The sequence below is a fragment of the Punica granatum genome, chromosome 5 (genome assembly GCF_007655135.1).
Source record: "Punica granatum isolate Tunisia-2019 chromosome 5, ASM765513v2, whole genome shotgun sequence".
Taxonomy (NCBI): domain Eukaryota; kingdom Viridiplantae; phylum Streptophyta; class Magnoliopsida; order Myrtales; family Lythraceae; genus Punica; species Punica granatum.
In genome coordinates, this window is record NC_045131.1 from 1,860,727 (window position 1) to 1,873,784 (window position 13,058).

Sequence of the window (13,058 nt, forward strand, 5' to 3'; positions counted from 1 at the left end):
TGCACATGACCATCAATTTAACAAAAAATCAGCTCCAATTCATATTGTTAATTAATTAAAGGGTTTTATTAATGGGACGTAGAAGAAGAGAACGAGCGCGTCGTTGCATTTCCTCGAGAAACGCGTGGGCTATTGGGATATGCGTGGGTCCCGGGCTTTATCCTTATTTTATTGCATTCAATTTTGTCTCTTGTCCATTTTATTTTTCCAATGTGATCAGTCTTTTATTAATTCCTTTTCTTATTCAATATTATGGGAAAACGACAAAAACTCACTTATAATTTGGGCTCGGGACAAATCGAATCATATTTTTTTATTTGAGATAATTAATCCATGTATTTATTCCGTTAGACATAGAGGATTACGATGTTAATTTTTTTTTCTATTTTCAGTCTTCAATCTTTAACTTTTTAATCATTTTGATTCTAAATCTTTTTCTTTTATCATTCATATCCTAAACTTTACATTTTATTTCATTTTAGTTCTAAAAGAAAATCGAAAGGGAAGGAGGGGTTGCCGGTACCCACGGAGGACGCCGACGACCTCGGTGGAGGGGTCGGGGTCGCCGATTGGCAACCCAGACCCCTCTTTCCCTTTCGATTTTCTTTTAAGGATTAAAATGAAATAAAATAGAAAGTTTAGGATATGAATGATAAAAGAAACAGATTTAGAATCAAAATGATTAAAAGGCTTAAGATTGAGAATTGAAAAAAAAAAAAAATTAATGCCGTAAAAAGATTTAAAAAAATTGTCTAAAGAATAAACTACAAGGGGGTTAATTGTTTCAAACAAAAGAACATGGTGCGATTTATCTCGATTTCAAATTACAATGGAATTTTTTTTGTCTTTTTTCCTTGAATTAATTCGAGAAGAAATCCCCCTACCCAAAATAATACCTTCCCACCATGAAAATTATGTTAAGACCATGAAGGGCGGCTAACTAAACGATTCTGAACTTTAATAGTGTCTGAGCCTAATCAATTTCAATACAAAATTGTTTACACAAAAAATTCCAGAGAAAATAAAGAATCAACCAAGCACAAAAAATGAACATTTTTATGAAGCCAGTCGTCAGCACTTGGGAAGATCGGAGGGCGGGGGAGGAAGTCTTTGCTTCCGGCCCTTTCCGTCCATCACCACCCATGCCATCTTCAGTCCCCAGCTCGTGTGCACCTCCAGGTGACAGTGCATGAACCATACTCCTATCAAGATATTGAAGAAAAAGAATCGTCAAAGTAAATATCGGAAACGCTAACAAAAGTTTTTACCGTAACTGTTAGTTCTTATACTTACCGGGATTGTCTGCTAGGAAGCGGATGACAACCCAACCCCCAGAAGGCACCCCGATCGTATTCCTCTCTGCCGGGTCCACCACGTTGAACTTAGCACTATCCTTCTTCGGGTCGAAGTTCCCGATCCCCTGGGCCATTATAAAGAAATTGAACCCATGGAGGTGAAGCGGGTGGCTCTCCGCCCCGATTATGCTTGTGTCCTGCATCACCAGCTCGACGCTCGTGTTGAACGGCAGCACCACCACCTTGGTGCCACTTGTCACCATGATGTTTTGGGGGGGCGTGCCCGTGTAGTTGAATTTGATTGGCGGGTTCGATGGGAAGTCGGTAGTGTACACCCCCTTTGATTTGTTGAAGAAGTGGGCCTGAAGGAGGGCCTTGTTGGGCATGACGAAGGACACATTGTTCACTGAGGCTGCCAGCTTTGTGTTATTGGGCCCTATGCAGGTCTGCTTCCCATGGCATGGGCTTAGGCCCAGGCCCACTGAGAAGAAGAACCTCCTGTCCACTTTTTGCGGCACTTTTGCCGGGAACTTCGCATTGGCTAGGCTGCGGATTTTGCGGTTGAACTTCATTGAATATGCCGTGTCGTTGAACTTTGGGAGCTTGGGCCTGAGGAGAGGGAGCTTCGGGCTCTTGGCCTTCGGGTTGGAGGATTTTGGGTGCTCGTACTTGAGGAATCCAGTGACGGTCGTGTTGTCAAAGGCGGCTGGGCCTGTGGCGTATGGCTGGGCTGCCATCACAAAGGTGGCGTTGGGGGCGTGTGGCATGGCCTTAAGGAGGACGTTGGTGGTCTGCCCCGGGGTGATCAGCACTGTGTCGGTTTTAAAGGGCTTCACGTAGACTGCATCGGTCTCGACCACGGTGAGGGAGTGGTTTGCAATGCGGAAGAAGAGCTCGTCATTGAGAGCAGCATTGATGAGACGGAGGAGGTACCTCTTGCCGGGCTTTACCCTGAGCTTGAACACATCTGTGTAAAATGTGACACAGTTTAACTATTCACCTCAAGCATCCCGATCGAAGGAATTTAACGGTCGTATTAATTACCTTTGGCTGAGCAGTTGTGGAGGGGTCCAGGGAGGCCATTCATGGTGTAAGCATCAGAGATGTTTGGGGCTCCTCCACTCTGTAGTGCTTGGTTTATTATTTTCTCTGTGTCTGCTTTCCACCATTCCCCTGCAACATTCAATTCATTTACGCGAATAAGCCTCGCGTTAGGTGCCAAAAGAAACTGTTGTAACTCGACTCGTTTTGCTTGCTTTTTTTTTTTGTTCATTGTACCGAAATGTTATGTCAGCAAACAAGAGCCTCTGGATTTCCGGGATTAATGAAAAAGGAATTCTTGTACTGTCATAAGCGGAAGCTTGACTTACCGAAGACTATGGGGACTTCCTTGAAGGGTTGAGGAAATGGGTATGGGACATGTTTCTTCGGGAGGATCACGATGGGTCCGTAGAGAGTTGCTCTTAACCATGAAATGTGAGCGTGCCAGAACAGCGTCCCTCTCTGCCCGGAAACTGTAAAGTTGTAGAGGTAGGATTGGCCAGTCTGGATCGGGCACTGCGTTATGTATGCTGGCCCATCAGCCCATCCGCTCCTCAGCTGCCTGATTCCGTGCCTGTCATGATTTGATGAAGCTCGAGATCAGCTTCAACTATATGTACGAGATCATAACAGATTTCTTTGCTTGTTTCATACCAGTGGATGGTGAGGTTGTGTTGGACATGGTTAACCACTTTGATGAGGAGCCTGTCACCTTCCCGTGCTATGATGCGGGGCCCCGGAAATTCGCCATTGACGGTCACAATGCTCTTGGTTTGGCACAATCTCGTCACATTTTGAAGCTTAATCTGCGATTACAGGAGTTCAAAATCACACGATGAGAGTTCACATGCGGCAAAAGTGCTTCTCAATATGAAAAAAAGTATCTATGTTACGGTGTATTCATGTAATGGAATATGGCACGACACGGAAATAAAGTAGATAGGGAAACATATTAATGGTAATGAATTTGTAGAAAAGTGGGCCTAAATGAGAAATAAAACAAGAAAGCCCGGAGAACTCTGTTTATAAATGCGGACCGCGCCCGGTCTAAAAGTTCAATTGCTTACATCAAACTTGTAATGCCTGGTGACCCCTGCATGCTTTGAAAGAACCTGGTAGGGCAGACCAGCCCACAAGGCGCACAATGCAAAGAAAAGGAAGGCTCGGGATATAAGCGCCGGTGATTGGAGAATGATGGAACCCATTCCGTCGTTCTATTCGTGAAGAGCTGTACGAGTTAGGCGGTCGTAACCAGTTAAATTTGATGGAGGTTTTTTTTTTTATATTGCTGGGTGAATTGGAAAAGGACCGAGTCATGAGGTTATATATAGTGATGATGAGAAGGGTGGGAAGATTAAGCAAATGGTGGTTAATTGGTCAATATTTAGGGTTGTTGATGGCTCCATAGAGCAAGCGTACTTCTACTAGCTTAGCTAAATCCTCGATCCAGTGGGTGAAAGATAATCGTTGCTGGTCAAGCTTCTACTAATAATGGTTAGCTGCAGCTGCGACCGCTCCCCACTAAAGGACAATGAAGGTGGCATAACGTGTCGGCGCGGTCTGCCATTGCCTCCAACAACCTCATGTAGGTTTACCGTTGGATGGATCTGTATATTGTATGCCTATATTATGTCGATTTTGAAAAAAATAACTTCTAATCAGTGTCTTTAGAGAAAAGAGGTCCTGTAATTAGTAGAGTGACTTTCAAGCTTTCTAATTCCAACTTTGTGTTAATTTTTAATTCTGATAAAACGAAGCCATGATCGTCTTCTACATCGTTATAGTTCATCTAACGGAATTATGGGTGGTGAGTCAGAAACTGAGCTTTCAGTTAAGAGCTCCAGAAAAAAAAAATGATAAAGTTTAATTGTTTGTGTTAATTAAGTTCTTTTTACTCGGAAGAAAATGATGCATCCATGTCGAATGTTTGACTGATTTGTCATGTTGCTTTCTTTCTTAAAATCATCACTCGGGATGAATATCTGTCAAGGCTGAATTTAACTTCATTTAGAAACATCCACAATCCACATGCTCCAGTCGAAGTTTCTACGTGAAACATCTAATATTGTCATCAACATATATATATGATAAATAGTGCATCCTGAATTCCTAATGCGTTCGAGATTTCACGTAGCTTACGCTCACCATTGCAAGCGTGCCTAAGGAGAAACTATCAGTTGCACTAGCAGCGTCTCTTCTCTTTCTCTGTCTCTCACGTGCGACGGCCGGTAATGTGAGCGCGTGCAAAGGGCTAGCTAGGATGCAAACTACCTCGGTTGCAACTTCAACATATATCTCTTGATTATTGCTTAGATTTGTGCATAATAAATTAAATGAGGCTATAGAGAAAATCAAATTACAGGGTCGTGGTTATGCGGTAAACTTCATTCAACCTCCCCCCTCTAACAAAGTTGTTGCTTATAAACTAAGCCATATAAACATAAATGTTATAAATCATTAATATTAGACGGGCAGAGAGAGAGAGAAAGAAAGAGAGAGAGAGAGAGAGAGAGAGAGAGAGAGAGAGAGAGAGAGGAAAAACGTGGGTGTTGGACCATCTAATTAAGCTAGCCGCGCGCGGTACTTTTGTCGGTCGTTATTCCGTCCAGATAAGCACCAACTTAATTAACAGAATTTGATGTTTGCTTGTCTCCGATCAATCTCATCTTTGGGCTAATTTGGGTTTAAGCCTGTGTTTGATGTTGGGCCGAGATGAGCCTTGGAAAGTGTCTGGTCTATTGAAATAAACACTGCACTACAGCCCAGCCCAACATCACATTCGCCATCGAACCACGATTAAAGTCTATAGTACACCATATAAATAAAGATGATGTTCCTGCAAATAAAAAAATAAAATAAATAAAGATGATGAGTTAGAGATGTTATGACATTAGATGTCATGGTCCTTGACTAAGTACGACTATATTGAATGTTTCCATGGTACCATCCATACCAGGTTAACTCTAGGTAGAGTACGCATAATAAATGAGAGTTGAGCCACACAAAGATGGCTCGGTCATTTTTCGTTATATAGTCCTCCAATCTGGATCTTTATATTGCATTACTAGTAATAGAAATTGGATGGGGCCGCAGTGCATACGGACTATACATGGATTGCAGACCACCTTCTGAAATTAGATATCAAGGGTCCGTGATGCTGGCATTCTGGACTTTCCATCCAAGGCATTAGCTAACGCACATTTCGAGGGAAAAAAAAAAAGAAAAAAAACGTGCGATGACTTAAAATATCACTATGATTAAAGCGTCTTCGAGTATGCTATGCTTCGGTTACATCTCGTGATAGGCAAAAGCTTACATTATTCTGTCAGAAAAAGATGTGCGAAATTGCCCCTACTATTTTAAACATGGGATGGGAAGAGATGGATCCATAAAGATAATACCTAAAGCAGTCCTATGCGGTGGAAAGTGAAGCAGCACATGATGTGGGCTCACTAGGAGATTTATTATGGAATTCTCCGTTGGTTCCATAGGAATGGAAAATATGAAAATTCCATTTCTTTTTTTTGGGAAAAAAGGAGCGGGGTGTGGTGTGGGGGGCGCAGAAGAAACACTTATTTGAAATAAGTGAGATGGGCAATTCGATGCTTCAAACCATATTATATGAATATATTTGATTTACCTAATCTGATATCTAATTTGATACATAAAAACAATGTATTAGATATAGGACTAAAAGCACGGCAAGGCCTTGGAGAAAATAGTTCAACACGATACTCTAATTTCTGTCTCTGCCAATATCATCCTCGATTTCGGTTTGATTGAGGCCCGATACCGAAGTTCTGGCTGGCTGAATCGCACTGTACATGTGCCGGCCCGATCCTGGAATTTTGGAGATCGTATTCCATCCAGACATTCTGTTGGTGGTGATGGCCAATCACGAATGCTTCCACTCCAAGCAGGTCGGAGTTCCCAAAAGACAAGCAGTCCACTGAATCAGTTCCCCTCACTTGATCTGGCACACGGTACAGAGCCCGGTCTCCTGGAACAGTCATCTCGGCCCCCTGGAACACAAGGCTCACTGATGGTAAGGGAGGCAGGGATTTTTGATCGGTCTGGACTAAGTAACATAGATCCATAGCACCCTGGAACACGAAGTTCGGGTCCTCCAGGACCCTTAACACTCCTGTTGTTTGCTTAAGGAACTCTGCCCTCAGGGCATTATAGACGGGCCCTAGCAGGAATGTGAATTGGGTTCCGGAGTCCACCATAGTCTGGCCTGCCCCGGTGTGGTCCGGTTCGAAAATGGACTTTGGCAGGGAAAGTAATGTGTCCGAGACCTTGATCCCCACGAGCTGGACTGTGTAGGCGACCCGATCGAAGTACGGTAATGGGGTGGACATTTGGATCAATGGGGTGTAGTTCAAGGGCAGGGACCATGAGAAGTTCCCGTCCCCGAGCAGGAGAAGCCCTGAGAAGTCTGAGCTGGAAATGCAGTATGAGAACTTTGGGAACCCCATCTGGGACACAAACGAGAGGGATCCGCGATTCATGCCCATCAGCCCGGTATTCCGGGAGTCCTCCTCGGAGTTGGAACTGTAGGCTGAGTCCATGCACCCGAAAACCAGACCGGAGATCCGGCCCGGCCCGATGAAGAACGTGTCCGAGGCAAGGTTGCCTTCACTGGTGGATGCGTCGGCATAGGAGAGCATCGCATGGCAGAGCTGGTTCGGGTCACAGGAAGCAGGTATTGGAAAGTCCCGAGTCCCGCTGGTGCAGGTGGGAGAGGTGCAGGAAACGGGCGAGTAGGACTGAGATCGGGCTGGATCGAAGGATGTCGGGTAGCTCTGGGCCTGGGCCGTCTTGTTGCAGCGGAGCCACGAGAGCTCGCTCCCAGTGTCGATCACCATGGTCACATTCTGGGGCGGTGTCCCTGCCATAAGGGACACGGTGAGGCTGACATTGTGGCGGAAGGGGAGCTTGCTCGGGGGCCTGGGGACCGAATCGTAGCTGACTTCTCGGGTCTCAAGCGGCAGAGCTAGAGGTTGTAACTGCGGCTGAAACTGACCGGTGAAGCGTAGCTGGGCCAGAAATAAAATGACAGTGATGAACCTAATCGTTAGGAGGAGTTTGAACTTGAAAGGTTCAGTCATGGTGGTCGGTGGAACAAGAATCCTGTGCAGAGAATGTATTCCTGGGACGTAGGATTTGGAGACATAAAAATGTGGAGGAAGCTAATGAAAACGAAAGAACAAAGTGGTAGAATGAAAACTATGAAGCCGTAGGATTCTTTTGAGATAGATTGTGAGGAAGAGGACGCTTCTTTTGTGCTGAATCTGCTGCAAAACAAAATCTTGACATTCAGTTGAGTGAGATCTGAATACACAAACGTCACCGTTTTCAGCTCTCTCTGGGGGGTGCCCCAGTTCTGATTCTCGAGTCAGAGGGTGACGAGCATTTAAAGGCCCCTGTCCTGTCCTATTAGTTTTCTTATTCCTAAATAAAACTGTCCTGTCTATTCAGTTAGTTGTCGGTTAAGATAAGATTTCACTCCATCCGAATAGTAGTTTTTAAATGCATCCAGCGGCCGGCCATCTGAATCACGTTCGGTTTCATGGAGTTTATCTATCGCGTGAGGTGAAGCGATTCACCATTGCCGGTAAGGCTGAACTTATTTGAAACGTACTTTAGGAATTGGAACAAGGCATGAGATGTTTTCTTCGAAACAGATATCTATGGATTGGAACCGCAGATACTATAAAGGAGGGTAGCACATGGAGATGTTGAATTCCTTAGGAGCAGAGGATGATTCGGGTCCATCCCTTTTACAATAGCATTTTCACCTTGTCCCCTTTATTTTAGACAGGACAAATTCAGTTTGATTTGGAACTACTTGTTCATGCTCCAAATCTCGAGCTAAACCGCGTAAACTGTAGGATTCCATGAACATATTCATCTGCAACTAGAATCCTGTCCCTATTGGCAAAATGTGCATTGCAAATGAACTCTACTGTATATGTTACACTCATCTCGGGAAAGGCAGCTGACTAATCTGAATAGCTAGCCCCTCTCATTGGCTAATTCGCCGATTGCTGAATATGTCCCAATAATCGAACAGAATATGCCGAGAACTATTGTGAACCAGCAAGCTCCAATCTGTTGAGGAAAAAGAGAAAAACACGAGCAAAAGTTGATTAAATCAACTTTAGAACAGAAATCGATATTGCTTTGAATAGATAGGACTAGAATATCATCACGAGCAGTAGCTACCATGGACAGGGAAATTACCTCCAGCTTACTCAATCGACCGTTGAGTAGTCTAAGATAAGATGCGCAGGGGAAGATGAGAGCCTGCTCGAGAGAAGCAATACTTTAGCCTGCGGAAGATGCATAGGTTTTGCATTTGCAGCTAATATGCAAATCCGAGGAGTAACTTACCATTAACATTGCAAGGAGTGATCCCATCAAAGCCATCACAAAACCTGCGATCCGAGTAATGTTGTGGTTAACTTTTATTTGTTTTAAACAAAACCAATGACTTTAAGACCATATAGTTTCCATACCGAAAAATGGAATAGTCAATGCCACAACTAATGTCGAGAGAGTTAAAACCGTTCTGATGACAATGGCTATGCTATAAGATGTACGCTTGGATGAAGGCAGAAGCTCTTCCAGACACAGGGAGACAGGCATAATCGTCAATGCATACTTTGTCATTGGGTTCACCACCTTATACCCGCAAAATTTCAATGTCCAAAATTAGAATATGATTACGAATTTATCAGGTTCACGAAGAATTATCAAAAAAATTCGTGAACTTACTGTTGTCCAAACCGCAATTTTAGTAGCCATGAACTTTGTGGGCATGTTTAGAGTGAATTGGGATTTGATTGAGTCCCCGAACATCATAAACCCACTCACCGCTGTCCCAGCATATATAGAAAAGCAAAAGACGAAGCTGCACAATAGTGGCAAGAAGTCAGGCTTCTCACGGCTCAATTTCGTCACATGAAGTGTGGCTGTGTTTGCCGTTGGTTACGGGGAATGAAGTGCGATTTCCATGCAAAATAATCCATATTTGTGAATCCCTTTCTGTTTTATAAGCGGCATCGGAAACGTTGCGCATTACCTGGCTATTATAACTGCTGGAAACTTTGATGGCTCTTTCATGGAGGAGTAGATGTTCGGAAAAACAGAGTGGCCCGAGTAGCAGAAGCCAAAGATGCCAATCGTGAAGGGCAGATTTACAAGGTTGATTGCTGTGCCAGTCGCATGGAAACCGACTTCATCCACTGTTCCCACCCACAACAAGCATAGCACAACTAAGATTGATGCCACAACCCCTCCAACTGCCCAAAAAAAGGAAGATTTTCAGGATTTATAAGGTTCCATAGTTCAAAATTAATCCTGGAGAAGCTTGGTGATTGAAGAAGTGGACCTGAAAGATAGGCAAGCAGACCCAGATTCCGAAGCCAAACTGTCGGAAGAACTATGAGGGTAGAGGCGACCGCAAATATTTGATGAGAACTGAGATGGAAACCAGAGATATAGGCTTCGGCATGTGGGAATAGGGAGGCCAGGTTATCGCTCATCATAATTATGTACTCTACACAGGAAGCCTAAAGCCAGGTCTTATTAGTCCACATTTACTGCAAATCAATCACAAGCATTATTCCGTGCACAAGAAGGATTTTGGTTTCATTGCACTTACATATAAGTCGACGTATAGTGCTATCTGCCACAAGACAAGAGCCGAGCATGAGTAGGATTTAGTCAGATTCTATGAAGATTGTATTCAGGGAGTTTGAGGTCGAACTTACAGCAATTGCTAAGCGGCCATATACGCCGAAGGCAGCTTGCCCAATGTCCGGGTAAGTTTTGAGTCCCGGAGAGCTTTCTAAACATCGCTTCAGCAAGATGCCTGTGTAAGCTGAAACTACACTAATGAGAAAGAGCAGTATAAGACTCGACCACCCTCCTTGATGTATCGCATATGGAACTGTAAGTATTCCAATGCCGCATAGGACATTGATTCCTGCAACGATTAAATATATAAGGGTTAAGTGATTGACGTTCCGTAAAAGCAATCTGATATGGACTTTCATGAATTGTATAAGTTGAACATCTGCAGAGTCACACCACTGACACCTACAAACTAGAACATAGAAGAAGACAGGGCAGATTGATGGGAAGGTGAACTCGTAATATGTGTCCAGCATGGCTTGATGAAGACAATATGATTTAGCGAAGCGCAACTTACCATTAACTATTGCTTGTATAAACGAGCACTCTTCTTTTAGCGGTAATTCACTGACGGAGAATTTCGTGCAGGAAGATTTGGGCGTCTGAGCCTGAAACTTCTCAGAGGGAGGCCTATCTTTTTCATCGACACTTGGTAATGAAATGAGGGATTGGTTGAGTGAATAATCGTGCTCCGAAGATTGATGAGGTCTTTTGTATACTGTGGTCAGAGAACTGCTAATATGCGTTGAACTCGTTCCCTTCAAGAAGCTCAGAGAGGGAGGCGTGAAACTGGTAAGCATGTCAATTGACCGCCTGCAATATTATCATCTGTCAAGGCTAGAACCAGCAGAATAAATATGAATGTCCCGTGATACTTAAGTCTGCAGTTTCTGATGTAATATTGCTTTGCAGCGGACACATAGTTATGACCCAAAAGTTCGTATTTGTAAAATTATATCTTGCATTTGAAATCAAAAAGTGGCTAATGCGTTCTTAATGTTCCTTGAGAGGGTCAAAATGTGACAATCTCTTCTGAGCGAAAATTTTCCTTCCACAAATTTGTAGAAAATGAGACCAAGCATTAGCCAGAAATATGTAACAATTGCGACAGACGCGTAAAAATAATTAATAGAGATATTGTAGAATGAATCAAATGGAGACCTGTAACTCTGAGGCCATAGAATGGCGTTTGTATCATTGTCATTCCCCGAATGGTTCCGAGATGGATGATCAGATTGGCTATCTGTGTCATCGTCCTGGAAGTCCTCCTTGCACACCCTCTGCGCCTGATTTTCTTCATCGTCGGTCTGGAACTCCTCCTCCCGATCAGGCCCCAGGTCCTCGTCAAGCTTCATCTTCTTATATGTCCTCTGCAGAACTAAATTTCATGACCTTCTTCCTCTTCTCTTTTTTCTTGCTAATTTTCCATTTTCCGGCTCCGAATTAGCTCGGAGAGGCTATTTTTACGTAATGGAATGGTGAGGATTGTCGATGTTACGATGAGAATTATGGAATGATCTTCAACCCGACAAAGGATGTGCTCTGGCAAATTCTTTTGTTTTTTTTTGAGTGAATCTCTGCTCTGGCAATTTGAATTGGAAGATAATAATAGGGAGAGAGCTTCAGCTATTATTTCTCTCAACTTGAATGAATACAGCCTTAAAAACGCATATTGACTTCACAGATACATTTTGACCGTAGATTTTCTTTGTATGGACAAATGTTCCAAATTTGGTAATACGGTTCTACTAGGAAAAATATCAAACCGTCAAGATTGGGCGCATCCCTTATTAAGAGAAAACTATCAAAATGGTCATTGAAAGAATTTAAAACTAACAAATTACTACTTGAAAGATTTTTTTAAACAAAATGATCATTGAAAGACCAGTATCCATAATATTTTAATACCACCGTTAAAATTCCATAAGTGACGTTACGGAAATATGACATAGAAGCTTATGTGGCATCTAGTAGAAAAACAGTCCCGATTAACGTTGCACTTTATTGCGTACGACGTCGATTTTGTCCTCCCGTTTATAAAAAAAAAAAGATCTGGCAGATGCAGAAGCACCATTGCTGAAGCACAGGGAAGATTGCTAGAACTATGAAGGGAGAAGTGGCAGATGCAGATGCAAAGAAAGGGTTGATTTGGCTTAAGAGACTGGAGATGAGCTCGTCTGGATTGCAAGCAAGGCTGCATATGAACTTCAGCTAGGGCTGTAGGAAACCACAAATTGGACTTAGGGCTAGCAAATCGGATTTCAATCGGACAATCTATAGTCGAGAGAGACTTCCGAGACTTACCAATTAGCTCTAATAGCTCATATGATAAAATACACCTCCTTGAGACCATCGGAGACGGAGACTCGATACAGAGTCAGAGCTGGTAAAGTCGATCTCAAGCTCGACGAGTCCTTGTGTCCACGACCTGCCAACGACTCTTCTGATGGGGGGCCACGTCGGGTTCGTCTGGTCTGAGTCCATCAGTTTGTCAGTCGTCGTGTGTGTCCTATCCGCTTCTATGTTCTGTGTTCTCTGTTTTGTATGGAAGAAGATGATTAGAGGATAGCTTGCCTGAATTTTGATTGCAGATGGGGGAGTGAGGGGATGGTGGTGACGACGTCGTTCGATGGGGGGAGGGGATAGGAAGGATGACGTCGTTCGGTTGGGGGAGGGGACAGATAGGAACGATGGCGTTATTTGGGCCAGATCTTTTTTATTTTAATAAACGTGAGGACAAAAACGACGTCGTATGTGATGAAGTGCAACATTTATCGGGGTCGTTTGTCTACTGGATGTCACATAAGCGTCCATGTCATTTTTCCGTAATGACATTTACGGAATTTTGATAGTGGTACCAAAATGTTATGGATACTGGTATTTCAATGATCATTTTATTTTAAAAAATCTTTTAAGTAGTAATTTGTTAGTTTTTAAATTTTTCAGAAAAACCATTTTGATAGTTGTCTTCCTTATTAATCTGTAAAAAAGAGGTTAAAATAAAAAGGTTCGTCCCTTTCT

At 43.2% G+C, this 13,058-nt stretch overlaps 3 protein-coding genes across 3 annotated transcripts; all 3 read right to left on the reverse strand.

Annotated features, from left to right (window-relative positions):
* Positions 1–824: 824 nt before the first annotated feature.
* On the reverse strand, positions 825–3,629 carry LOC116206933 (laccase-17-like). The gene is made up of 6 exons (XM_031539770.1): positions 3,404–3,629; positions 2,991–3,142; positions 2,666–2,910; positions 2,340–2,468; positions 1,294–2,262; positions 825–1,202 (listed from the first exon to the last, which is right to left on the reverse strand). The coding sequence occupies exons 1-6, from the start codon at positions 3,539–3,541 to the stop codon at positions 1,072–1,074; spliced, it is 1,764 nt and encodes a 587-aa protein (XP_031395630.1). The 5' UTR covers positions 3,542–3,629; the 3' UTR covers positions 825–1,071.
* A 2,310-nt stretch (positions 3,630–5,939) lies between these two features.
* LOC116208724 (aspartic proteinase PCS1) lies at positions 5,940–7,717 on the reverse strand. The gene has a single exon (XM_031542275.1). The coding sequence runs from the start codon at positions 7,445–7,447 to the stop codon at positions 6,095–6,097; it is 1,353 nt and encodes a 450-aa protein (XP_031398135.1). The 5' UTR covers positions 7,448–7,717; the 3' UTR covers positions 5,940–6,094.
* Positions 7,718–8,047: 330 nt separating this feature from the next.
* Positions 8,048–13,017, reverse strand: LOC116208723 (amino acid transporter AVT1D). The gene is made up of 12 exons (XM_031542274.1): positions 12,342–13,017; positions 11,199–12,254; positions 10,555–10,850; positions 10,115–10,329; positions 10,006–10,029; positions 9,733–9,913; positions 9,424–9,643; positions 9,117–9,252; positions 8,858–9,023; positions 8,733–8,776; positions 8,583–8,645; positions 8,048–8,450 (listed from the first exon to the last, which is right to left on the reverse strand). The coding sequence occupies exons 2-12, from the start codon at positions 11,390–11,392 to the stop codon at positions 8,355–8,357; spliced, it is 1,635 nt and encodes a 544-aa protein (XP_031398134.1). The 5' UTR covers positions 11,393–12,254; positions 12,342–13,017; the 3' UTR covers positions 8,048–8,354.
* Between the last annotated feature and the right edge of the window lie 41 nt (positions 13,018–13,058).

Coding starts and splice junctions, on each gene's coding strand:
- LOC116206933 (XM_031539770.1), bottom strand. CDS start 3,541: ATGGGTTCCATCATTCTCCAATCACCGGCGCTTATATCCCGAGCCTTC. Junction 2,911..2,990: donor CACAACCTCACCATCCACTG/GTATGAAACAAG, acceptor AAATCATGACAG/GCACGGAATCAGGCAGCTGA. Junction 2,263..2,339: donor CCACAACTGCTCAGCCAAAG/GTAATTAATACG, acceptor CATTTTACACAG/ATGTGTTCAAGCTCAGGGTA.
- LOC116208724 (XM_031542275.1), bottom strand. CDS start 7,447: ATGACTGAACCTTTCAAGTTCAAACTCCTCCTAACGATTAGGTTCATC.
- LOC116208723 (XM_031542274.1), bottom strand. CDS start 11,392: ATGAAGCTTGACGAGGACCTGGGGCCTGATCGGGAGGAGGAGTTCCAG. Junction 10,851..11,198: donor CTATGGCCTCAGAGTTACAG/GTCTCCATTTGA, acceptor ATAATATTGCAG/GCGGTCAATTGACATGCTTA. Junction 8,646..8,732: donor CACTCCTTGCAATGTTAATG/GTAAGTTACTCC, acceptor TCTCTCGAGCAG/GCTCTCATCTTCCCCTGCGC.